General features: G+C 44.6%; 2 protein-coding genes and 1 pseudogene across 5 annotated transcripts in view; all 3 read right to left on the reverse strand.

Annotated features, from left to right (window-relative positions):
• Positions 1-866: 866 nt before the first annotated feature.
• LOC115197605 (serine/threonine-protein kinase tousled-like 2) lies at positions 867-13,039 on the reverse strand. Of its 2 annotated transcripts, XM_029759286.1 has the most exons (21): positions 12,328-13,039; positions 11,122-11,204; positions 9,112-9,183; positions 8,931-9,000; positions 8,756-8,799; positions 8,564-8,665; positions 8,283-8,384; positions 8,032-8,124; positions 7,737-7,847; positions 7,458-7,594; positions 7,159-7,311; positions 7,000-7,066; positions 6,793-6,890; positions 6,629-6,710; positions 6,293-6,384; positions 6,094-6,183; positions 5,565-5,734; positions 2,733-2,871; positions 2,521-2,632; positions 2,278-2,385; positions 867-2,073 (listed from the first exon to the last, which is right to left on the reverse strand). In XM_029759286.1, the coding sequence occupies exons 2-21, from the start codon at positions 11,200-11,202 to the stop codon at positions 1,900-1,902; spliced, it is 2,097 nt and encodes a 698-aa protein (XP_029615146.1). In that variant the 5' UTR covers positions 11,203-11,204; positions 12,328-13,039; the 3' UTR covers positions 867-1,899. The 2 variants fall into 2 exon arrangements, with proteins under 2 accessions (XP_029615146.1, XP_029615155.1); XM_029759295.1 differs by lacking the exon at positions 8,564-8,665.
• A 51-nt stretch (positions 13,040-13,090) lies between these two features.
• LOC115194017 (methyltransferase-like protein 2-A) lies at positions 13,091-18,829 on the reverse strand (annotated as a pseudogene).
• Positions 18,830-20,701: 1,872 nt separating this feature from the next.
• The window catches only part of LOC115197615 (integrin beta-3-like), a 31,198-nt gene continuing 25,123 nt past the window's right edge, over positions 20,702-26,776 (reverse strand). For 2 of the 3 annotated variants that reach the window (XM_029759323.1, XM_029759310.1), the window contains exons 11-15: positions 23,743-23,965; positions 23,463-23,563; positions 22,321-22,437; positions 21,641-21,807; positions 20,702-21,500 (exon numbers count right to left, since the gene is read on the reverse strand). In XM_029759323.1, the coding sequence (XP_029615183.1) occupies positions 21,432-21,500; positions 21,641-21,807; positions 22,321-22,437; positions 23,463-23,563; positions 23,743-23,965 (677 nt within the window). In that variant the 3' untranslated portion in view covers positions 20,702-21,431. The remainder of the gene's footprint in view (positions 21,501-21,640; positions 21,808-22,320; positions 22,438-23,462; positions 23,564-23,742; positions 23,966-26,776) is intronic. The other variant, XR_003879036.1, reaches the window with a different exon arrangement.

Genomic DNA, 26,776 nt, shown 5'->3' on the forward strand with positions numbered 1-26,776 from the left:
CAGACAACAGTCAGGGAGTTAAAGCTTGGTCACAAATGAGTCTTCCAAGTGGACAATGACCCCAAGCATACTTCCAATGTTGTGGAAAAATGGTTAAGGACAACAAAGTCAAGGTATTGGAGTGGCCATCACAAAGCCCTGACCTCAATCCCATAGAAAATATGTGGGCAGAACTGAAAAAGCGTGTGCAAGCAAGGAGGCCTACAAACCTGACTCAGTAACACCAGCTCTGTCAGGAGGAATGGGCCAAAATTCACCCAACTTATTGTGGGAAGCTTGTGGAAGGCTACCTGTTTAACTTGGGTAAAACGTTTCAATTTAAAAGGTCAATGCTACAAAATACTAATTGAGCGTATGTAAACTTCTGACCCACTGGGAAAGTGATGAAAGAAATAAAAGCTGAAATAAATCATTCTCCCTACTATTATTCTGACATTTCACATTCTTAAAATAAAGTGGTGATCCTAACTGACCTAAGACAGGGAATTTTTACTTGGATTAAATGTCAGGAATTGGGAAAAACTGAGTTGAAATGTATTTGGCTAAGGTGTATGTAAACTTCCGACTTCAACTGTAGTCAGCTCTGGGATTCGAACCAGCGACCTTTCAGTTACTGGCCCAACGCTCTTAACCGCTGGACTACCTGCCTCCCCTTCAAAGATGTTCTTGATTATTTTAGTTTTTCCTCGATAGACCTTCTCCAGCTGTTCCTGGGTCTTCCCAGTTTCCTTTTCCCCCTGGAACCTCCAGGTTACAGATAGTAGATATTACACAAGTGTGCTTTTGATGTAGAGAAATGAGCTTGCCGAGTGTTCTGAGAGTAAACAACCCAACCAGAACCAAACCCCCACAAACACTCAGATCGCACAGTTTAACCAATTGTATTTAATGGGTTATGCAATTCTCTGCTAAGGCCCAATCTCCTCCCAACAGTACAGTACAATACAATGAGTAAACCAGTCCCTTGCATTTCATTGGCAAAAAAATTCAATAAAACAGACCTAAATAAATATGTGTTTTCATGAAGGGGCAATTACTAAAAAGAGAACAGGGCAAAAAACTAAAGAAAACAAATTTAAAAACCACCAATTGCTTTTTTTCCTTAGAATTGGGAAAATGTAAAAGTAACAATTCTTAAAAAAGGGACCATTCATTCGTTTTCCACGTCATACATCATGTAACACAACTAGAACCAATATAAAAACTGCAGCGGAACAGTGCCACCATCTGGAAGTCTTAAGCTTTGGTCACAGGATTTAAAACAGACCAGGGGGGGGTATGTCTCCCTTCAAAAACTACCTGGACCCAGGAGAGTGGCTTAAATGAATGAACGCCATAAGTCTTGTTCAGGTCCAGTCTAAAGGCAGGCTAGACTGGTACTGTCAGTCAGGGGATTGGGTTGGATGACAACCAAAGCATTTATCAAAGGAGAACCCAGAGCATCTGGGACGACTCCGAGGCATGGTGTGTATGAGATGGAAAACAGGCCCTTCCATTTCTCAAAGCTAACGCAGCCCTGTTCCATTCTTTTCATCTTAAAATTGTTGAATTTTACCATTTCTCATCAGCTCAGTGCCATGCCCCCCTCACTGTGGGGGGACCCTAGGGCTTTGACCCCCAGAACAACACCACCCCTCAGGGGAGGGAGAGACAGGGAAGCTGGGTAGGTGGATATGGGGGATGGAGGGCTCCAAGTTGCAGTTGGAACACTGATTACCCCACCCCTCCACCTCACCCATGATTCCTCACACTCCCCCTGCCTGCACCCCAGAGGTTTCCCTGGGGTGCTGAGCCCATGGCGGGACATAGCAGGATGGTAAGTGGTGAGGGGGCTGAATCAGGCAGCCACCCCCACCTCCACCTTCCACTCAGGTCAGTCAGTCAGTTCATAGTGAGGGCTCAGTTTGAGGCGCTGCTGTTGGAGGAGCTGGAGGTGGAGGGTATAGCCGTGCCAGAGGCCCCGGACGTGGCCACAGACTTGCGGATGTGAGGCATGAGGAAGGGGTCACTGGCTAGCTGGTGCACATCGATACGGTCCTCCTTTCGGTAGACCAGACAGCGCCTTATAAAGGCCTGGAGAGAGATAAGGAGGGGACATTTAGAGACGTTGTAGCAGGGGAAGAGTTTGTGTACAGATCAGAAAGGGATGGATGTGTAAAGTAACAGAGCAGTGAAAGAGGGCTGGAGAAACAACATCAGGTGAGGGAGAATTTAAGGAATGGACTAACAAATGACAGAAAGGTGAGGGAAGGACAGACAGAAAAAAACTAGCAGTACCTTAGCTTCTGGGGTGACTACTGGTTTGGGGGGAAACTGCACCTCTGTTGCCTTCAGTATGGTGTTCTCCTGCAGGATGTCCTGTTGAGACTGGTTATGGCCAAAGGGCTGGAGAGGAAGACAAAGAAAGAGGAAAAAAAGGCAAAAGTTAGCAACACAAAACATCCTCATCTCTTAAATGGAATATAAAGAGTATGAATACAATTCTGAGAGGAGTTAGTAGCGTGTGCGTGCTTGCATTACCTTGCGTCCATACAGAGCCTGGTAGAAGATGACTCCCACTGACCACACATCCACCTTGTTGGAGATTTTAGGAGGCTCTTTACCCACCACAAAGCATTCTGGGGGAAGGTACCTGCAAGGGAAGATCATTTATTAGAGCAACACTCTTTCCACAATAACAATCATTCAAACAAGATAGTCATTCTGTCGTTGTAGTTTGTGCGGCGCTTCACCAGTAGGTCCCTGCACCCTGCGAGGTCAGCTCCATCCCGTCCACTGAGTTGTAGCTGTCGTCGTCCATGATCTTGGACAGGCCGAAGTCGGTGATCTTGATCTCCCCACAGGCTGTGCCATTCACCAGGAGGATGTTGCCTGAGGAAAAGACAAGTCAGAGGTCAAGACAAAAAAAGTCATAATGAACATTTCTCAGTAATATGTGGTCAAGGCTGGTTTATAAATTGGTCTAACGATGTGTCTGTAGACAATTCGAATGCGACAAGTTTCGCTGGTCCAAACAACATTTCATTTATACTCCAGTGGAATGTCTATAGACTGTCACTGAGACACTTCAGTTTCCTTGTCGCAGACCGATGAAAAGGTGTGTTGTCATGGTTACAAACAAGTAAAAAAAAAACGTTAGAATGCCCTGCATTTAATACGTCACACTCGCAACCGTAAGCTATTTTCTGTAATTAGCTTGCCATTACCTTGAAAAATGATCTTGTTGTGAGTTTACTTTCCTGTAATAATTAATAAAAATGTACTAAAAGGTAGCCTAGTGGTTAGAGTGTTGGGCCAGTAACCGAAAGGTTGCTGGATTGAATCCCTGAGCTGACAAGGTAAAAATCTGTCGTTCTGCCCCAAGGCAGGGCAAGGCAGTTAACCCACAGTTCCCCAAATGCCGAAGACGTGGATGTTGATTATGGCAGCCTCATGCACCTCTCCTTTCACAGGGGTTGGGTTAAATGCGGAAGACACATTTCAGTTGAATACATTCAGTTGTACAACTAACTAGGTATCCACCTTTCCCTAAAAAGATGTCAGCTATGCTCTGGTCAGTATATTAACTGCCTACCTTCTAACACGCTAGAAACTAACCAAAACATTGTTTCTAAAGTTGCTTTTAGTTGTCTGGCTTGCTAGATTAACATATATTGAATTAATGGATGGGTTAATCGGTGTTAAAATACACCAGTTATGCTATTTGGACCACCAGGCTGCTGTCATGCATATCATAACAACAACGACATGTTTGATGTCGGACAACGATAGAACGTTCAGGATGTCACTGCGACGACAGCCTACAGACGGTCGATGTCGATAGACCAACTGTAAACCAGCCTTAAGAGTCAAAAGTTACCCTTCACTCAGTTATCTTGTCTCGTTTTAGTCTGCTGTAATCGTTTCAACTTGCTTCACACGTAGAGTACCAGTCAAAAGTTAGACACACCTACTAAAGGGCGTTTCTTTATTTTGACTATTTTCTACATTGTAGAATAATAGTGAAGACATCAAAACTATGAAATAACACACATGGAATCATGTATTAACCAAAAAACTAATCAAATCAAAACACATTTTATATTTGAGATTCTTCAAAGCAGCCACCCTTTGCCTTAATGACAGCTTTGCACACTCTTGGCATTCTCTCAACTAGCTTCATGAGGTAGTCACCTGGAATGCATTTCAATTAACAGGTGTGCCTTGTTAAAAGGTAATTTGTGGAATTTCTTTCCTTCATAATGCGTTTGAGCCTATCAGTTGTGTTGTGACAAGGTAGGGGTGGTATACAGAAAACCCTATTTGGTAAAAGACCCAAGTCCATTTTATGGCAAGAACAGCTCAAATAAGCAAAGAGAAACGACAGTCCATCATTACTTTAAGACATGAAGGTCAGTCAATCCGGAACATTTCAAGAACTTTGAATGTTTCTTCTAGTGCAGTCGCAAAAACCATCAAGTTCTATGACGAAACTGGCTCTCATGAGGACCGCCACAGGAAAGGAAGAACCAGAGTTACCTCTGCTGCAGAGGATAAGTTCATTAGTTACAAGCCTCCGAAATTTCAGCCCAAATAAATACTTCAGAGAGTAACAGACACATCTCAACATCAACTGTTGACAGGAGACTGCGTGAATCAGGCCTTCATGGTCAAATTGCTGCAAAGAAACCACTACTAAAGGATGCCAATAAGAAGAAGAGACTTGCTTGGGCGGCCAAGAAACACGAGCAATGGAGATTAGACTAGTGGAAATCTGTCCTTTTGGTCTGATGAGGCCAAATTTGAGATTTTTGGTTCCGACCTCCGTGTCTTTGTGAGACGCAGAGTAGGTGAATGGATGATCTCCGCATGTGTGGTTCCCACCATGAAGCATGGAGGAGGTGGTGTGATGGTTTTTTGCTGGTGACACTGTCTGCGATTTATTTATAATTCAAGGCACACTTAACTAGCATGGCTATAACAGCATTCTGCAGCGATACGCCATCCCATCTGGTTTGCGCTTAGTGGGACTAGCATTTGTTTTTCAACAGGACAATGACCGTACACACCGCCAGGCTGTGTAAGGGCTATTTGTCCAATAAGGAGAGTGATGGAGTGCTGCATCAGATGACCTGACCTCCACAATCACCTGACCTCAACCCAATTGAGATGGTTTGGGATAAGTTGGACCGCAGAGTGAAGGAAAAGCAGCCAACAAGTGCTCAGCATATGTGGGAACTCCTTCAAGACTGTTGGAAAAGCATTCCAGGTTAAGCTGGTTGAGAGAATGCCAGGAGTGTGCAAAGCTGTCATCAAGGCAAAGGGTGGCTACTTTAAATAATTTGCTTAACACTTTTTTGGTTACTACATGATTCCATATGTGTTATTTCATTGTTTTTATGTCTTCACTATTATTCTACAATGTTGAAAATAGTAAAAATAAAGAAAAACCCTGGAATGAGTAGGTGTGTACAAACTTTTGACTGGTACTGTAAGTGATCGCATCAGTGTTGACCTGGTACTAATATTGCAGTGTAACTGCTGCTATGCTAGTGTCCGTGCGATCCGTTGCTGTGTGTACCCACCAGGTTTGAGGTCGTAGTGGATGATGGGTGGGCGGATCTCGTTGAGGTACTTGAGGGCGTTGACCATCTGCATGATGATGGAGCGGCCCTCCTTCTCCGACATCAGCTTGTGCTGCTTCAGGTAGAAGTCCAGGTCGTTCCCTTCACAGTACTCTAGAACCGTACAGAACCTGGAACACAACGAGACAGAGAAACCCACGGTGAGGTAGTGTTTTAATCTCGAACCGTACAGACCCTGGGACATAACGAGAGAGAGGATGTGGTACTGTTAAGCTCTAGAAACGCACAGAACCTAGAACAATGATAGTGCAATCAGCTGTGTGGTACTGTTTTAGTTTAGAAACCGTACAGAGCCTGTTCCACAACGAGAGACAAAGGAACCAACTGTGAGGTACTGTTTCAAAACAGTAGGATACAGAGCTGAAAGACACAAATATCACCGGAACTAGAAACCCCCCAAAATCTCAAGTTTTATTCCAAAGATGTGTTGGATATGTTCTGCTGCTGTTTGGGGGGGGGGGTGACTTACGAGTCTGTGTCGAGTGAAAAGTAGTCGTAGAGTTTGACTATCCGTGGGTGGTCCAGCTCCTTATGGATTCTATACTCTCGACATGCGTGTCTGAAAAAGAGACCACGTTAAACTCCAATGTTAAAACCAAAGTGCTTTTGTTACCCGTATCACTCTGAGAAAAAAGGTGTCTGTCTATGATAAGAACACGGGAACTCACTTGTGGTAGTTCTCTTTCTTCTCGTCCCTCCAGTTCTTGTTCAACTGGTGGATTTTGACTGCAACGTATCTCTGCTCCGTTAGGTCAAAGGCCTTCAAACGTGAGAGACATGACATCAATTACAAATAAATAACTATTCTTTATCATATCTGTGCGAAACCTGGCACCAATATGAAACCTTGGCACCGACTTAAAAAAATGTATTCAGGTGAGCATCAAAAGTTCATCATTATGAGAAATCCTTTAGACTATGTAGTCGCTGTACTTAGTTCAATGGGTATACAACTATGCATTTGACCATGATGACAAAAGGTCAGTTCCAATGAGTGCCCTCACCTTGTAAACTTCACTGAAGCCACCTCGGCCTAGTAAGTAGAGCAGTAGGTACCGGTCGTTTAGCGTTGGGTGGTCTTTGAACCTGTTGCGGAAATCAGACATATTTCGATTAAAAGTCAAACAGAGAGAACAGAAATAAGAGAACACTGGTAGAGAGCACGTACGTGGAGTTATCCTCGTTGTGGATCCTCTTGAGCTCGCGGATGTGCAGGTTCCGTACTCGCTCCAACCTCTCCAGCTCAGCCTGGATCTCTGCCTCCTCCTGTAATACACAGCAAGCTTATTAGCAACTTTTACAGGAACCAAAAGATAAACAGTGCACAAACTATATACACAAAATATAGAAACATTGCAGGTAAACAGCACACCACCTTCTTGAGATGGCCCAGTCTTAGTTTGAAAATCTCCTCTTGCTCGTGATACTCGGCCTGTGATAACCTGGAAGAAGAAGAAACTCACCATCACAAACAGAAGGAAACCTGGGAAAATGTATGCATTTAAACAGAGAGGGGAAGAGGCGGGGTACGTACGCGTCGCTCTCGGCACCGTTGGCCTTGCTCTTGCGTTTGTTCTGCTCCAGGCTAAGGGGCGGGGTTTGGGCCATTGAGGGGGGTTTCCTCTTGGCCAGGGCCTTCCTCTGTCTCTCTATGTCCTCTCGCTGGGAGTTGATCCTCTCCTGTTGCCTAGAGACGAGACACAGACAGACAGGTGACGAGGAGGGTCAGTGCTGGTGTGAAAGAGAGAAAGATTAAAAACAACAGAAGGTAGAGAGGAGGAGTATGAAGGAGGATGAGATGCAGAGTGAGAGAGGCTTTTGAGTAACCCTTACTTGATAAGGTTCTGAAAGGCATATCCGTCGGTCCACTGTTCTGTGAATGAGGCACCATGTCGGACGGTGGTGAAGTGACCCAGACGAAGACGGTCCTGCATGCTCTTGTCGCGACATGCCATCTTCTCCTGCTTCGACTGGGGGGAGAGAAGACACACACACACACACACACACACACACGTTATACTTGGGGAAAGCTAGTCCTTGGTCAAGAAAATAGACATGGGTTACGGTATTCTAGACTCCCAAGCCTGTTGTAGGGACAGAGGGAGAACTCACTTTCTCAATCAGCAGCTTCTTGCTCATGGTCACACATTTGTTCAAGCGTTCTTTGTACCGCTCCAGCATCCTCTGCTGCTCATCCAACTGCCTTCGAAGGTCACAGTTCGCCTGAAACAGAATGGGTCAAAATCCTATTAATTAATAGTCCTTTTAAATGAAACAAAGCTGTTTTAAAAGATCTGTTTCCATGTCTGGAGCATAATGCTGTCTCAGGACGAGGCCCACAACACGCTATTCCATTAGAAGACAGAATGGGAAAACAAGGGCGCGTTGATGGCAGATGTGTTCCCACCCGCAGTAAGTCATCTATCCTCCCCTCCTTCTTCTCCAGGTCCGAGTTCTTGTTGTTCTCCATAGCAGTTAGCTTCTCTACCGTCAGGTCAGACTGCAAGAGGAAAACCAGAGGACGAGAAAGAGAGACGAAGTCAAAGTCATTAGAGACAAGGAGATGTGTCATATAATACTGGAGTTATTACAGACATCACCAGTGCTCTCTCTGTGTGTGTGTGTGTGTCTGTACAGATGGTGTAAGGTAACAGCTACCTGTGTGGCTTTGTGGTTCATGTAGAGGGAGACGGGCTTTAGGGAACAGGATGAGTGCTCTGTGTTGGCTGAACCCAGAGAGGACGGGCTGCCCTGCTGCATCTGGGATACAAAGACATCCACACATACCACTAACATCATGTCATGGACCACAGTAACATTCTGCTTTGCATTCAGGTCAGTTTGAAGGACACGATAGGTTCGTTAGGAATGGGGGGAGAAAAAAGGCACGGTGAAAAGGGAGGCGGAAAAAGAAAGGAGAGGTGAGGGAGCATGCTCACCGTGCCTGGGGGGTTGGAGAGGGAGTGATGTTGTGGGGAGGAGCGGACAACTGGAGGGAGACTCCTGGCAGGACTGGTACCAGGACCACTACCACCCACAAACTGACAGATTTAATGGAAAAGTCAGAAGAAGGGCTAAGGAATTCAAAGCTATGGATGAGTCTTGCCAAAAAGTGTGTCTTGCACACTCACCTCAAAATAATCACTAATTTTCTGTCCTCTTGCTCCTCCTTTCCCTGGAGAAGAGGGGGAAAAAAGGCTGAAAATCTGTGGGCCGTTGATATATTCTGACAACAAAATGGCCGCCGGCAAGGCACGACTGAGGTGAATGAGAGAGATCACGGAGGAAGGGAGACAGACATCTCACCTTGGCTGCCGTCGTATGGCTCTGCTTTCCTCTTCCTCGTTCTCTGGTCGTTGGGCTTTTTCTCTGGGGTCTGGAAAACGAGTAGGAGAAACACATTGTACTTTATGACAATGGAAGATGCATAAAATATCATATAACAAGAGTGAAAAGATTTATGGCGCCACTGCTGTGGGACACTGACCTCCAGCTCTTTGTCACTGAGAGAGCCCACGCTGCACAGGCTCTGATTAGACGACTCATTGTGGCCTGAACCCTGTTCAAAACAAACAAACCCACACAATTACACGTCAGACAAAGAGTGGAAGGATATGCCAAGGGCTGGGAGGGACTAAACTTAATTCACAGTTAAACCAGGGGTGTGGAAGAGGAAGCGTGGAAGAGAGGGATGGGGATTATGCTTTCTGCTTTCATTTGACTGACTGTTTCTCCCCATGGCTACTCTCTGGTGAACAGATACGGTGAGCGACTGAGAGAGAAAGAGAGAGCAGAAGAGAGTCGGAGAGGAATAGGGTTGAGCTAATATCATCACCATTCGTCTCCACACTGTGTACCTACCCTATCAATTCTAAATGTCTGTTGCCTAGATGACTCACTTTTGAATTCACCAGACTCTGCCATATCAGAGAAATACACTTAGTCATTCTGGACACATAATGCTGCTCCCTCTAACTAAATTGAACCTGAAATTGCTGAACATCAGACATAACTAATGCAGGTGGGAGTAGGTCTCTCAATCTTTTTCTCCCTCACACGCTCGCCTTTCATTATTTCATCCTCATTCTCTCCAGCCTTGTTCAAATAATTTTAAAATCCTACTACTCAGATAGGGTATTGGAGGGCTTTCAGTGTTTCCTTTGTATTCCCTTAGCAGTGGCGCTGTTAAATGAAATACATTTTAAGGATGGACAGAATGTAGAAAATATAATTAACCTATATATTGTTATAGAATCTTTGAGAACTACAAATCCCCAAAATAAAAACTAGCTAGACAGTCAGGGAGAATCTAAAATTCCAAAAACAATTTATTTAATACTATTTTTGGAATGGCTAGATTACTGACGTGGCATGCAGGGTACATGCCAAGGGGCCCCGATTGGGGTCCCCATAGGTTATGTTCTAATGTTTAAGCATATGAACACAGAAATGCTTAGAATTGCAGGAAATCAATTTGCTTTCACACTGCAAAATTCTCTCAGCTCCATGGAAAAATGGATAGAATTGCAGGAAATTAGCTGAAAAACCGCACATTTCTCTTTGCCGCCAATTCTGGACCGATTTAAGCCACGCCCACAACGCTTATAAGGCAGCTCAGGATGACTGATAGGGAACAGAGCTACAGGGCTGTTCAAGGTCGAGAGACACAGGTTGAGCTGCCCCCACCATATCCTGGGGCTTTCAGACCTATAACACCAGTGCAGGCTATACCTCTCATCTCTCTCTAGGCTAATACTTCCGTTCTCTCTCTCCCAGTCTTTCCACACACTGCAACTCTGTCAAACAGAACCTGGTCAGACGGGTTCGGCTGTGGCGTGACGCTTTAGCGGGGGCCGCCATTTTCTCTGCGACAGCACCATGCTCTGGGCTCAGTTCTGCCTACGGCTGGCATAGAGCCCAGTCCTGGCTCTCATTCACTCTCTGGGCTCCGGATCACTTTCCACAAAGGCAGCTCTCTAAGATGGAGTCTACCTCAGCACCACCAGGCAGGACCTCTAATCAAACGCCAGAGCGCTACTGCCATAACATCTGGTCAGGGTTTCTACGCGTATGAGAGTGACAGGCATTCCTGCCCTTCCCTGCCCCACTTCCCCCTCCTGCCCGTTCCCTATTTGGCAGCCCTCCGCACTTCCATATGCAGCCGCCACATCATGAGCCAGTAGGAGAGGATACCATATCACACCAGCCAACAAACACAGACACACAGCTCTACATTCTCAAGAGAGAGAGAGAGAGAGGCGGAGGGGGCTAGCCTGTCCCTGACCAAGCTCAACCAGAAATAGAGAATCAAACAAAGAAAGGGAGAAACAAAGAGAATGGGTGAGAGAGAGACAAAGACAGATATGATCCTGAAATAAAAGTTCACTACTGAGATCCTGTAGTCAGTCCTACATTAGAAGAAAGGGTGGAGCGGGAAAGGAGCAAGACCCTATATAGGCCTCTCTCATCTCCAACGATATAGTGTAGTAACACAGACCTTAGCCACGCCGACCCCAGTGAAGCGAGCCTCCAGCAGCTCCTGGCGTCGCGGGTCCAGGCTGTGCAGTTCTTCCATCATGGCTGGAGGGACAATGAGCAAGAAACACACAATTTGATATCAGATCTGTTTACTTTCCATAGCACAGGCAAACATCATACAAAATAAGAATACAATGGGTTGGAAATCCTCTGACAACAGCTTGAGGATTTAGTGACACAACCAGTTCAGGGTTGCCTATAGATGAACGTGTTGATGCATGCAACTATCAATTCGTAGAAACTGATAACCTCTGGCACACCTGTTTTTTTTTTTTATTAATCAAGTCACCACCACTGATTCCAACACAGAACTTGATCAACAACAAGAAATGAAGCAAAGACTAAACAGGCAAGAGCTGAGCATACTCTTGTGCTGACAAGGGACATTTCAGCAAATATGGTTTCAAAACTGTGATTACAGTACCGTGATAAGATTTGTGAATCTGATTGAGTCATTTTGCCACATACCTAACTAGCTAAGCAACGAAGCTGACAGTTTTGGCAAGAAGGGTCAGGCCAGCGACCAACCAACTTGTTAATAGTATATCAAATCAACTAGCTAGATAACTAACTAGCTAGCTAGCTGATCAAAGAATACAGGCAGCTTGCCATCATCCACTTGCAGGGGACAAAATACTAACAATGAGAGTAACATGATAGACATTGTCATGACTCATGATCATGTGTTCATTACATTAGTTGACATGTGTCAATAATTCAGGTTCCCCCCTTGGCTAGTCTATGGCTGCCTTGTTGGTGATGGTATTCCAAACATGTTGTTGCTAAATGCTTGTTAGCTAGCTAGTTAACTACAGTAGCCAGCTAACGTCCGACGTTAGCCACCTGGTGCAGCTAACTAGTAACTAGCAAGTTGGTCAATTCGTTAGCAAATATGTCTGGTAGGTAACTAAAGAAAACAGCATTTTATATTTCCAAATTATATCTACTTGCAAAATTGTCAATTTAAGGAGGGGGATAGATAACGTTACTAGGCTAAGGGTGATGGATAGCGACATGGCAAATGTCCGACTAACATGTAAGGTTAGCTAGCTAGCGTTAGCTAGCAAGCGTTAGCTACATGAAAACTGCTGTTTTTCAGGAATATTATGTCCCAACCCAAAGTTATGTTAGAAATAAAACAGAAATACAACTCGACCAAGGTTACCTCTTGTAATTATATTTTCCACGGGTCCAATCTTTTTTTGTCCACGATTCTTGTCTCCCTACCTCGACACTGTCAAACGAGGCCTCATCCAAATCCCCGTTCTTTGGTGTTGATTTGTTACCAGTTAGGAGACGAGCGTTTGCTTGGCCCCCCAATAACGACGGATAGTTCCCTTCTCCGCCTAGTCCTGGGGTATCCCGAACCAGCCCTTCCGCACTCCCTACACCGGTATCCCCAGGTTCACATTCCTTTCTTCAAGGGCCGTACCATGCCTCTTTCGGGTATTTTAACCCGAACAATGACCATCACTTGCCCTTTTCATCGCGAATATGATCCAACAATGTGGGTATTTTGTGTTATGTTGTCCTCCGATCTGATATGTTCGGTCTAATTCTGTACTCAATCAGAACAAAGTTGGTGTTCGGCTTCACCTTCCTCGCCCTAGCCAACAATCTGTTACGGGAATTGTGTTGTTCCGATCATTTCAGTTTAATCTGGATTGGTTCGGTTTCTCTTTTTTTTATAATATAAACAATAAATCGGTAAATCTCCTTTATTCTCGTGAGATTGTTCAAATTTGGCTTTCCACCTTCACCCCAACCACGCCTACCCCCAAAACCGACTGTAGACCAATTGAAATCGATTTACAAACTAGCTACACGCAATCTAAAACTGCCCATAACTTTTCAGGGAGACAGAAACGCAATCATCTTTTGAAATGTGAAGTGAAGGCAATTATCTGAAAGGAATCATGTGACAATGATGGGTTTACACATAGTTTTTTAATCATCTTGAAAGTGTTCATGTAAAATATTTTTTTACTCATACAGCACAATTAATCTAAAATAAAGAATAATGGCAAACAGTCTGTCAAATGTAAACATTAGAACATTTGGTTTCCAGACCTTTGTTCAGGTTTCATTAGCACATCATCCTTTTCTATATGCCGTTTCTGAGCCAGAGCTGTGAAAACAAATAGCTGAGGGAACCCAATAGCAAAACATGTCTAATGCTTTGCACACACATCACCCCTCAATCCATCTCCAATTCTATCCATCCCTCCCAGGGGTTGCAGTCCCACATCTACCTCAGACACTAGTTCAATGATAAGCAGTGTTCTCAGTGTTCTCTCTGCCGTTCCTGGCTCACTCCTGTGTCTCTGGTGGTTGGGTATGAGGCTTGCAGTACTTGCATTGGATCCAGACACGGTACATGGTCAGCTGCTTGCCCCTGTTCACCTGCAGCCGCCGGTCCACCATGTTCTGGACCTTCTCCAGACCCGCTTCACTGAAGTAGTCATGTAGCTCATCTGGAGAGAGATGTCATGGAGATATTATACACACACCAAAAAAAAAAGAAAAAAAAGTGTGTCTAGTACCTGAGGTAGATGTGGGACTGCAACCCCTGGGAGGGATGGATAGAATTGGGATACCTCCATGAGACCATTGTGATGATGGACACCATGGAGATGGATTGAGGGGTGATGTGTGTGCAAAGCATTTGCCATGTTTTGCTATTGTGTTCCCTCAGCCATTTGTCTACACAGCTCTGGGTTCCCCCAGGTGCGTTTTTAAATAAAAAACACACTTGCAAATTACCACTGTTAAAAAGCAGTACATACTAGCCTTTTGATTTGATTTATTTATTACCTTGAGTGAAGAAATAGACTTGTGTTCCATCACCCCGGACATAAAAGTTCTGACAAACACCTTCCTGAAAAAGGAACATTCAATATTTTCCCCAAAACATGTACATATTGCTAATCACAACTTACAAGCATGTCGCTGCACACAAGCATTGCACTACACCCGCAATAACATCTGCTAAATATGTGACCAATATAATTCGATTCCACACAGTCCCACGCACGAGTGCCTGTGGTAACTAACCTTTCTTGAAGGGTAGCTGTGCCATGTCATAGCGCCCATAGTCCCTGAGCAGCAGCACTCCTCCAGGCTTCAGCAGCCGAGCCAGTCTGCTGATGGAGGCCTGCATCCTGACAGAGAAAAAGAAAGACATGGGAATTTGATTGCACTTCAATTTTCCCTATCGCACACATACACACGCACCCACACTTGCTTGTTGCCACACTCAAACACACACGTCACACAGGGGCAGCTCACTTGTCAGGATGCAGGGCTGAGAGCACGAAGATGAGCACTATAACATGGGTAAAGAAATAGCTCCCTCATCACCCAGGTCATGAACAAAGGCATAGCAGCGCCCGGGGTCATACTCTGAATTAGCCTGGTGGTGAAAGGGACAAGATGAATGAATCTATTTATCAGCCAACTAATGACATCTATCAAGCATTTCTCCTTCTCACCTTGACCAGCTCTACAGCGGTGCTGGAGAAATCACAGCATTAGACAAAGAGCCCAGGGTCACCGTCACACACAAAGAAGACAGGGTCATGGAACATGGAGGTGCGAACAGGGTTGCATATAATACATATTGAGATCTGAATAGCAGATATACAGCATGTGCATACGAAGAGGGTAGTAGCTAGTATAAAAAGTCAAACTGATCAGGCTGCATACTGCATAATGGGACTGCTCAATACACGTGGTCCCAACCACCACTCACTTGTTGGTCTTCAGAATGGGAAAGACGGTGTTGCCAACAGCCAACCTATTGAATCAAACAAGGACTACTTTATACTTAGCTGGCCCCATATCTGTTTGTGCTCTTGCCAACTCTATTGCTCATTCTCACAACAAACATGTTTGACATTACAATGAGTGACAATGAGTTGGCATAACAGACTGGCACTCAAGCTAACATATGCTGCAGTCATACTATGATACAGTATTCCTCACCTCCAGTATGCAATACATGGCACTGGATCCAGGGAAGTCACCATCTAAAAGGGGCCAGAGGGGCGACTTCACTGCTTTGGCCCTGACTCTGTTCGAGACCATGTGGTTCACTGTCCTCAGCTCCACGGTCCCCAATACAGGAGTCCTGGTTGAGGTGACACTGTGGGGCCAGCTCAGGGAACTCTGAAGAGCCAGTGGCGGTCTTTGAAGAAGCGATTCTCATGGATGGTGTAGAATAAATTCCAGTACTTGTTCGCCCGACAGTCAAAGTCCCCTATTCAAATTAGTGGAAGAGATGCAAATTGACTACTACATATACTATATCTTGTTCTGGTACTTACACTACATGACAAAAAGTATATGGACACCTGCTCGTTGAACATCTCATTCCAAAATCATGGGCATTAATATGGAGCTGGTCCCCCCTTTGCTGCTATAACAGCCTCCAGTCTTCTTGGGAGGCTTTCCACTAGATGTTGGAACATTGCTGCGGGAACTTGCTTCCATTCAGCCACAAGAGTATTAGTGAGGTCGGGCGATTAGGCCTGGCTCGCAGTCAGCATTCCAATTAATCCCACAGGTGTTCGATAGGGTTGAGGTCAGGGCTCTGTGCAGGCCAGTCAAGTTCTTCCACACTGATCTTGACAAACCATTTCTGTATGGACCTCACTTTGTGCATGGGGCATTGTCATGCTGAAACAGGAAAGGGCCTTCCCCAAACTGTTGCCAAAGTTGGAAGCACAGAATCATCTAGAATGTGATTGTATGCTGTAGCATTTATGATTTTCCTTCACTAGAATTAAGGGGCCTAGCCTGAACCATGAGAAACAGCTCCAGATACTTTATTCCTCTTCCACCAATGTGTCAGAGGAAACACCGTAAAGCTGGCGACCGAAGTCAGCATGCATGCGCCTGGCCCGCCACAAGAGCGCGATGGGACAAGGACATCCCGACCGGCCAAACCCTCCCCTAACCCGGACGACACTTCAGTACTCAGCGGTCCAGTTCTGTGAGCTTGTGTGGTGTACCACTTCGCGGCTGAGCTGTTGTTGCTCCTAGACCTTTCCACTTCACAATAACAGCACTTACAGTTAACCGGGGCAGCTCTAGCAGGGCAGAAATTTGACGAACTGACTTGTTGGAAAGGTGGCATCCTATGACGGTGCCACATTGAAAGTCACTGAGCTCTTCAGTATGGCCATTCTACTGCCAATGTATGTCTATGGCGATTTCATGGCTGTGTGCTCAATTTTACACACCTGTCAGCAATGAATGTGGCTGAAATAGCCAAATCCAGTCATTTGAAGGGGTGTCCACATACATACTTTTGTTTACATAGTGTATCTAGCAGGCCTATGTATATTGTTTTTTTTTTTACCACTTATCAGCGTCTAGCGCTGAAATAATTGATACCACACTCTCAGGTGGTGAAACTGTTCCCACAATTGGTTACTGTCAATGGAAACACCCACCCCTCAACACCACCCACCTGCTCTCAAGGATTAATGGGGTGCAATGAGCCAACCTGAACTAAAATTTGGGCTTACAGGAGACATTCTCCTTTAAACCTAGGAAGCAGCCATTCAGCAGCTTTTGAAGCTTAAAGGGACACTTCAGGATTTTGGCAATGAAGCCGTTTATCTACTTTCCCCAGAGTCAGATGCACTCTTGGATACCATTTTTATGTCTCTGAGTGCAGTTTGAAGGAAGTTGCTAACTAGCATTAGCGCAATGAGTGGAATTCTTTGGTAACTGCTAGCATGCTAGTAGATACCATAGACTTCCAGTCATGGTGATTACGCTAGTTAGCGTTGGCTCACAAAACTCTCTTTTACTTCATTCACAATGGTTGCAGACATACAAATGGTATTCATTAGTTCATTTGACTCTGGGGAAGTAGATAAAGGGATGTCATTGCCAAAAAGCCAAAGTATCCCTTCTAATGTCAAAATACATTTGGTACTTACCAAAGAAAGGAGTTTCACTGAGCAACTATCGTCATTACTGCCCTACCCAAGAATTGTCTAAATAAAAAGTGACAAACAACTGAAAAAATGCCTTATATGGAAAGAATCTTGTTTTTGAGCAAGTGCTCATGTGTCAAATCCACCTCATTACTGCCACCTGAGATGTGTTTATAATGACGAGATGCTCATGTCTCCGCCCTAACAATGGGAGTTGTTGTCCCAAAGCCGGGAAAGCAGTAGACAAGCTTAGGTCCAAAATAAGCCCATTGAAACGTATTGGGCTTATATTTGGACTGATTTTGGCGAGAGTGAAACCTCTCGCTTCGCCTCTTCCTCTCTGATGCCACGCACAGATTGGCTGATCCAGTAGCAGGAAAGGGAATTGATTTTATCACCTACAACAGTGTATGAACCTCATAATCTGTTGTTTCACCCACACTACACGGGGTGAAACAACAGATAAGTAGACAATATAGGGTACGTTTTTAGTGATTGCATATTTCAAGACTTTCTTTAGTGTATTTTAATTATGTTACTAATATTGCAGGAGGTGCGGTTGATTTAGATTATTTCCAGAAAAGGCATTGGCCATGTTTGAGAGCATTAAAACTGCAATGTATCATGGGTAAATTGTGACTGGCTGACTGATCTTCAAATAATAATGGGTCGTTACTTATGATGCAAGGTGATTTGTGGATCAGTCAGTCGAGACATTTTTACATTTTACATATACATTTTAGTCATTTAGCAGACGCTCTTATCCAGAGCAACTTACAGTAGTGAATGCATACATTTCATACAATTTCATACATATCATACATTTTTTTTCTGTGCTGGCCCCCCGTGGGAATCAAACCCACAACCCTGGTGTTGCAAACACCATGCTCTACCAACTGAGCTACAGGGAAGGCTAGAGACATTATATACAGATCTCTGATGGCAGTATCGAGGTAGATTTTTTTTCAGTTGCATGTAACTTTTTATTTAGACCTTTTTTGGAAGTACATACTGTCTGGGACGGCAGCAATGATGATAGTTGCTCAGTGAAACTCCTTTCTTTGGTAAGTACCACATGTATTTTGACATTATTAAGCTTGAAAAGCTGGTGAATGGCAAGTTGAATGGATGGTTCTGGCCATAAAGGAGGACATCTCCTGTAAACCCAGATTCTGGTTCAGAACCAACCTTGCTTCTCTTGAGGGAGGGGCTGACTGTTTTCTTGGACCTTCTTCTTGGCAGCTGCCTCTTGCTCTTCTGTCCACTTCACATTGTCCCTGAAAGTGAATGGGACACCAACACCACTAGAAACCAAGAGGAAGACATGCTACCCATGCCTAGTTCTGTTCTGTCCATATGTTAGCCCAATAATAGACTAATGAAGCCTAAAGTTACTCCTCACAGTCCAAGGATCTTACATGTTCTGTTGAAAAGCAAATGTACACAAAGGTGATAGAAGACGCAGATAGTTAATAATCTGTTTCCGTAAACAAGCGCTGTAACATGGAAATATGGCCGTGTGGGAACCCTAACCCTATATAAAAAGCTGTGTAACAATTTAACCTTGTTTTGATTTCTCGCTGATATGACATGCAAGGTATTTATGCTTCCAAAGCCGTACCACAAGCGATGCATGTTTACGTTCAGACCAAGCCTTGGGGCTCTTAACAAAATCAGCGTTGCCTGTGAGTACTCTGTTACACCAGTTGAGCGCGCCATAGCCCTACATTTGGCATTATGATCGAGAACGTGGCTGCTGGTGGGATCCCCGCGTGGGGATGAATGGAGGTAGGATGAAAGATGATGGCGGGCAAGGAAAAAAGTGCAGTGTATGAATAAATATGGAGTGTGGGATTGCACAAACCTTCTGGAAGATCTGGTGAAGGAGAAGATGGTGGATAAGGGAAAAAGGGTATTATGTTTTGAGGAAATATGGAATTGAGGATTGCACAGAACTTTTGGAAGAGCTAGAGTAGGAAAGTGAGGGTGAATTCATTGTGGTGGCAGGTGCAGTGATGACCACTGAGAATAAGCTGAGTGTAGAGGGCAGCGGTGTGGTGAGGGAGGTTGGCGCCAAGTGCAAAAAGAGGGATACGTCCTATAGTAGCTCAGAGGTGGAACCTGACGAGTTTATGGATGTAGTACCTGCTGTGACGATCACCGAGCGTCCCGAGGATGAAAAGGATGATTCTGGCCAAGTGGGACTGAGATTTGTGGAGGGAATCGATCCTTGCATTTTGGCTAATCCATATGTGGTGTCAGGTTGGATGGAGAAAACTTTGGGGACTGTTGAAAGTAACTCTGAGTGGAATAGTGATGATTTATTGTGTTTCTTCAGTCCAGAGGGAGTGTGCGCTCCGGATCATGCAGTTAGGGACAGTAGGTGGTGGTGTATGCACCTAAAAGTTGGATGCGCCCCGCCAAACAAAATCCTTTAGAAGAAAAATAAGACTTTGCACCGCCCTCTGGAAATCCTTGGGATGTCCCTCTACTCAGCTAACATGTGGAATTGTTTTAAGATGGTTATACCAAGGATAATTTAGCTATTTGATTTAGAATTTTAGGACCCCTTTAGGTATCAAAAATAAATGTACAAAAATTATTTGATGAAACATTGAATTTGGCCTGCTATTGCTATTGGCCCATTGAAATGCATTGAATAACAGATAGTGAAAAAGTCTAAACAAAGTTTGTTTTTAAGAGTCTGGGCTACCTTCAGACAAGTATTGTGTGGCTTGTGGGAATCCTTGAGCAAAACAACCGAGATGTACAGTACCAGAAATTAATAATAGAAATGAATGTAACCAAATGATGGGGATTGCCTGTACATTAACTAGGCCTACTGGTTACATATGTAATGGGGAATTGATCAAAATTAACAAGGGGCAAGCAATTCACACAATGAATGTGCAAGAATTGGCGGGTGACAGTGGAGCACATTTTAAATGATAGTCGAGACACATTATCTTCACACATTAAAAATGCTTTTTACTAACAGCTGCAACTCAATAATCAGCTAAGCCTATTGCCACACTCATTGCCCAAATTGCTGGCTTCCCAAATAGCCATTGGTCTACACACGTGTGATTTGAAACAATCCACAACTATATATAAAAAAAGAAGCTAATGGTCCTATATGGCTAAGTCAAGCTCTCTGGTAAAGTTTTTTTGAATTATTTTATTTAGACAGGGGTAATTATATACTTTTGGCAAAACACCAATGTACTTTAGGGGTTAGCCAGCACCTTAGCAGTGCGCTGTGCACCTGCCAGTTTAACTTTTTAATTCACAAGTGTCTGAAACCAGAGATCTGTATATAATTACGAGATGCTCATGTTACGGGTGGGTGAAGCGGCAACGGAGCTCTGATCAACAGCTACATAGGCAGCGGAGTGAAAAGCTGCACATGCGCAGAAATCTCCGTATCTTTATCCATGGCAAATCGTGTTTGTACTGGTTTGCACTGTGTTATTGATACTCATTCAATTACAAACAATGTTATATATAAAAGCAAAACGCAAAAGCAGATCATTTTTTCTAAAATGTTTCTTAGCAGAGTGAAATTGCTAAAAAAAAAGACAGAAAAATGGATGAGTGATTTCACTTTTCTTTTTTATCAACATAGTAAAACCAATCATCTAACCAAAAAGCCACTCATTCCCAAAACACATTAAATGTAACATTTACATATTTTAACATACAGCATAAATTGGGCACCAGCACCATTAACTAAAACATCATTCACTCATGATATCCCATGTGGCTGTTTATTACAAGTATTGGTCTTGACCTTTTTGTAATACAGTGTGAATACCTGAGTTTAGTGTCATAACACAAGTAAACCGTGGCAGTAGAAGCAAGCAGTTTGGTTCCATAATAACATACTACAACCAGTTTGTTTGTAAAAGAGGCCTGTGGGCAAGTGTGCTGTGGTGTGTGCAGTGCAATTTCATGAAACAATAACAGAGCATAAGTCTTTCTCTCTAAAGTTAGGTTTGGGGTCTCTGAACTATACCAGGCCTTATTATGGGAATGACGTCACACTTTGTGGGTGAAATAGGTGTCCTCGAGGCCCTGCCATAATTTGGACGGATATCGAAATGTTGGATAAGGCAGTTGTAGTGCTTTGGTTTTTACATGATATATAAAATACCATCACTACAGTGTAATATCAACAAACGTATTTGACTGACAGTAGAGTCAGCATACTTTATCACGACAGTGGAGAGGGTTCGCCTCACCAACCCCCCCTCTGTGTCACTACATTGCATCTCTCTTATAAACCCCTGAGTTTTGCTGATTGTGATTGGTCAAGAGTCCCTCAAGAGTTCCCACGGTAGGTCACATTGGTGAAAGTGGTGGTGGCTCCTTTGTACAAGGGGTTGTTAGCCTGGAAAATGGAAACAAATAGAGGACAATATATGAAACATCCAATCAGACACGTATCATCTTGACATGGATCAATATTCTTGCCATTCATATTTTCTCCATCAGATGGCAGCTTTGTCTTAAAAGCATAGTCGGACTCACCGTATCCCATTTGGCCTTAGCCCTCTCCTCCTCAAACTTGGCGAACTCTCGGCGGTCGTGGACGGTGACCAGCAGCTTCCAGATGAGCAGGCCAGCCAGTCCCAGAAACAAGATGGCCCCCGCCACCGCCATGAGAACCACCAGGATATCAGGCCCTTTAGGGCAGTCTGAAAGAGAGAGAAGAAAACAGGAGAGAGCAGGGAAAAGAGATGGAGAGAGATGAGGGTTTGGGTGGATGATATTTGTGTCGGCAATAGGGGACTAGTGTTAATGCACTTCGCTCTGGCTTTGGAGTTGTCTTTGTTCCTCTTGGGTGCGTGTCAGAGGGGAGAAGACTATCAGGGGTGGCAGGGCTGAGTGCTATTATCTGCTTTCCAGAACCATTCTGCCCTCTCTGTACCTGCTCTACTCTCTAGTGGTGCCTGCCAGCCACAAAGACAAAGACTGACGTGGCACCCAGGAACACACTATTCTTAGCTAGGGAGAAAAATCGACGACTCCTACAGCTCCCGGCTTCAGTCCTATGCACACATAGTAATGCACATTATTTCTACACACACAATTATTCTCTAGATAACTAAAGGAATTCACTCTCATCCAGACCCTGCCAAACACATATCATATGCTGTACATATGAGCACAGAACTCAGACCCATTCACACATGAATGGACACACTCACCAGGCTCCATGACATACAGGATGGACTTTCCGCTGGCATCCTCGTAGTACTGGAAGCGCTCTACACAGTCATTCTCATCCTTATAGGTGCAGTTCACAGCATTCTTCTCATAGAAGACTGGGATGAAAGAGAGTTAGATCCAAGTGGTGGAGGATATATATGTGAGTGAGTGAGTGAGTGAGTGAGTGAGTGAGTGAGTGAGTGAGTGAGTGAGTGAGTGAGTGAGTGAGTGAGTGAGTGAGTGTGAGAGAGAGAGAAGCTGGAGGTTAATAATATTTATTTCGCAGCACATAGTAAAATCAATGGACACATAACATTAAATATACAGACAAACAAATAGAATATAAACAGAAGTGTCCACAGGAATTAGACCTCTAAACCAGACATGAATAAACCAGTCTGTACCAAAACAGTACAGTCCTACTGCATATTGAGAAAGCTAATAGCAGCTGGGATGAAGGAGAGTTTTGAGCTATTCGTTTTAAACATAGGGAGCCTGAATCTGCGCTCTTTTGAAGCATACAAAAAATGAATCAAACGGGGGATGCTAGGAGTCTCAGAATGGGTGGCTCCTTGCGTATGATTCATGTATGTTGCTGGCAAGAAAGGTCAGTTACTGTAAGTTCATACCAATGATCCTGCTACTTGGTTTCACAATGTTACTTAGCCTGTTCTGGATCTTTAGGTTTAGATTACCGAATCCGCAGATCATATTGAATGTTAAAATGGATTCAATGAATGATCTCTAGAAAATGGTCATCAGCGTCATATCCACCCTGAAACTGCAGAGTTTCCTCAGGAAGAACAAGCTCTGATACTGTAGAGAAATTGGGGCCTCAATGTGGGTTGTTAACACCCAGTTTATATAACACGCTTTAAACTACTTAAAGGAACAATTGGGGTTAAGTGCTTTGCTCAAGGGCACATTGACAAATATTTCACCTAGTCGGCTCAGTGATTCGAACCAGCAACCTTCCAGATACTGGCCCAGCGCTGGCCCAGCCCACAAGGCAACCTGCCGCTCACATCATAGGAATATGTGAGATCATCAAGCACTTTAACACACACTGTAAATAATGCAATCTGTTGCGTGGAGAGCATGTTGAACACACAATAAGGGAACATTGTTTAATAGTTCTTACCTAGTTCTTCCACCTTCTGAATTTCATCCCTGCAGATTCGGGCACAGCTTTTCTCCTCAAAGAGACGGCCTCTCTTGAAGTGCTGACATTCAACACATTCCCTGCAGATACAACACAATGTTAATACATCATCATCATCATCATCACCAACTTCTTCATCATAATCATCCTCCTTTTCCTCCTCTTCCTTATTGCAACACCATTTCATCATCACCCCTATTACATGTACTCATACAGTATCTGTGTGTAGGTAGTTATACTGCCCCCTGTATTTACTCACTTCTTGATGCTGCAGGCATCAGGGCAGGTTGGACACCTCTCACAAGTGGCCCCGTAGGCCCCTGGCTGGGTGCACTCACAGGCCCCACACACACACTGGCCCCGGCCGCTGCACAGCAGGCCCATGCTGGACATGCAGGTGTCTGTCCGGGTTGTGCAGTTACAGTTCTCCCCCATCCAGTCAGAGCCACACTTGCAGAAGCCACAGTCACATTTCCCATGGCCTGGCAGAGACACAGAGAGTGAGGATGGGCCATATTTTATGGACATTTTATGTCTAACTTAGAGACACTAATAATGTATATTTTGTACATTAGGTTTATCTTTCTCTTATACATCACGTTATCAGTACTGGACAAACCCATGAGTGCAATTACAACCCTGGCCTGGAATGTTTTGAATTTCAAAGCAATGTGTATGTGAGTGGTTGTGCATGTGTTTTTGCCAGATTGTATCTATACTTAACTAAAATAGAAACCCAACATGTAAAGTGTTGATCTCTTGTTTCATGAGCTGAAATAAAAGATCCCAGAAATGTTCCATATGCACAAAAAGCTTATTTCTCTCAAATGTTAACACATTTGTTAACATCCCTGTAAGTAAGCATTTCTCCTTTGCCAAGATAATCCATCCACCTGACAGGTGTGGCATATCAAGAAGCTGATTAAACAGCATGATGATTACACAGGTGCACCTTGTGCTGGGGGCAATAAAAGGCCACTCTAAAATGTGCAGTTTTTCACTCAACACAATATCACAGATGTCTCAAGTTTTGAGGGAGCATACAGTTGCCATGCTGACTACAGGAATGTCCACCATAAGCCGTCTCCAATGTCGTTTTGGAGAATTTGGCAGTACGTCCGGCAGCAGACTACTTGTATGGCGTTGTGTGGGTGTTGTAACTTTAATGGGTTACAGAGTTAATGTTTACAGTTAATTCATTGAGCTGTATCTAAAGATATTTTCTTTAGAGTATTTACATATGTAATAGTATTAGAATTCGTGTGTTAGAGATTAAGAGAACTAGATACATATTTCTGTTGTATTGGTTAGTATTGGATTACGCTATTGACTGCAAGTTCCAGAATGCCTTGCGACAGGAGGTAGAGAGAGAGAGAACGTGCCAGTTATGTACAAGTAACAAGTGATTATCCTGATTTCGCTAGCAACTTTCTTTTATTGTTTTGTAGAATCTAAACTTGTCACGACTTCCACCGAAGGTGGCTCCTCTCCCTGTTTGGGCGGTGCTTGGCGGTCGTCGTCGCCGGCCTACTAGCTGCCACCGATCCTATTTTCCTTTTTCGTTTAGCACTGTCTGGTTTGTCACACGTGTGTCTTGTTGTATCTGATTCGGTGGGTTTATATTTCCCCGCTGCAGGTTAGGCTGTGTGCGGGATTGTTACTAAATTAATACGGTAGGGGTGAGTGCCTGCACCACGGGATTTTGTTTCGTTTTTGTGCGGTATGTATTTTACCACGGACATTTGTGTTCGCTAGTATATCGGAGTCGAGATTTCTCCTCTGTGTGAACTAAATTCCTATCCCTGTGGGTGGATGCTACATTTCGTGTGGTTACCCTTTATGTTTATGCTGTGCCTTTGGGACCGCCTGTATTAAAACATTTGATTCCCTGGAACCCATCTGCTCTCCTGCTCCTGATTCCACACACACACCCCTCTTGCAAGAGGCTTGTTACAGAATCCCGCACCCGATCATGGAGTCAGCAGGAGCACTGTTCGGACACCTCAGGTGAGTCAGCACCAGGCTCACCCAGAGCCCCCTGATGGTCACATGTATGTTTTGATTTCTTTCCCTGAGTTTTCTCCTCATTCCCAGCATAAGGCGCTAGTCGATTCAGGCGCAGCAGGGAATTTTATGGATCGGGGTTTCGCACATAGGTTCGGGATTCCCCAGGTTCTGCTGGACAAACCTTTTCAGGTGCACTCCCTAGATAGTCGACCATTAGGGTCAGGGGTGGTCAGGGAGTCCACGGCTCCACTGGACATGGTTACGCGGGGGGATCATGAGGAAAGAATTTGTTTTTTTCCTCATTGATTCTCCTGCGTTTCCGGTGGTGCAGGGCCTGCTTGGCCTTTCACAATCCTACCATTTCATGGCAACAGAGGGCTCTAAAGGGGTGGTCAGAGGAGTGCTCAGGCAGGTGTGTGGGAGTTTCCATCGGTGCAACGACGGTGGAGAGTGCAGACCAAGTCCCCACTGTGCACATTCCCCCCGAGTATGCCGATTTGGCGATCGCCTTCTGTAAGAAGAGGGTGACCAAATTACCACCTCATCGAAAGAGGGGATTGTGTGATAAACCTCCAGGTAGATGCCGCACCCCCCAGGAGTCACATGTATCCCCTGTCACAGGAGGAGACGGTGGCTATGGAAACATATGTCTCTGAATCTCTGAGGCAGGGGTACATTCGGCCCTCCATATCACCCACCTCCGCGAGTTTCTTTTTTGTGAAGAAGAAAGGAGGAGGGTTGCATCCGTGCATTGACTATAGAGGTCTAAATTCGATTACAATGGGATACAGTTACCCACTACCTCTCATTGCTACGGCGACGGAGTCATTCCACGGAGCACGCTTTTTCACAAAATTGGATCTCAGGAGCGTGTATAACTTGGTGCGGATCCGGGCGGGAGATGAGTGGAAGACAGCATTTAGTACCACATCCGGCCATTATGAATACCTCGTCATGCCGTATGGGTTGAAAAATGCTCCAGCCGTCTTCCAATCCTTTGTAGACGAGATTCTCAGGGATCTGCAAGGGCAGGGTGTGGTGGCTTATATCGACGTCATCCTGATATATTCCACTACATGCGCCGCGCATGTGTCTCTGGTGCGTAAAGTGCTTGGGCGACTGTTGGAGCATGACCTATATGTCAAGGCTGAGAAATGCGTGTTCTTCAAACAGTCCGTCTCCTTCCTGGGGTATCGCATTTCCACATCAGGGGTGAAAATGGAGTGTGACCACATTTCGGCTGTGCGTAATTGGCCGGCTCCCACCACGGTGAAGGAGGTGCAGCG

The sequence above is a fragment of the Salmo trutta genome, chromosome 1 (assembly GCF_901001165.1).
Source record: "Salmo trutta chromosome 1, fSalTru1.1, whole genome shotgun sequence".
Classification (NCBI taxonomy): domain Eukaryota; kingdom Metazoa; phylum Chordata; class Actinopteri; order Salmoniformes; family Salmonidae; genus Salmo; species Salmo trutta.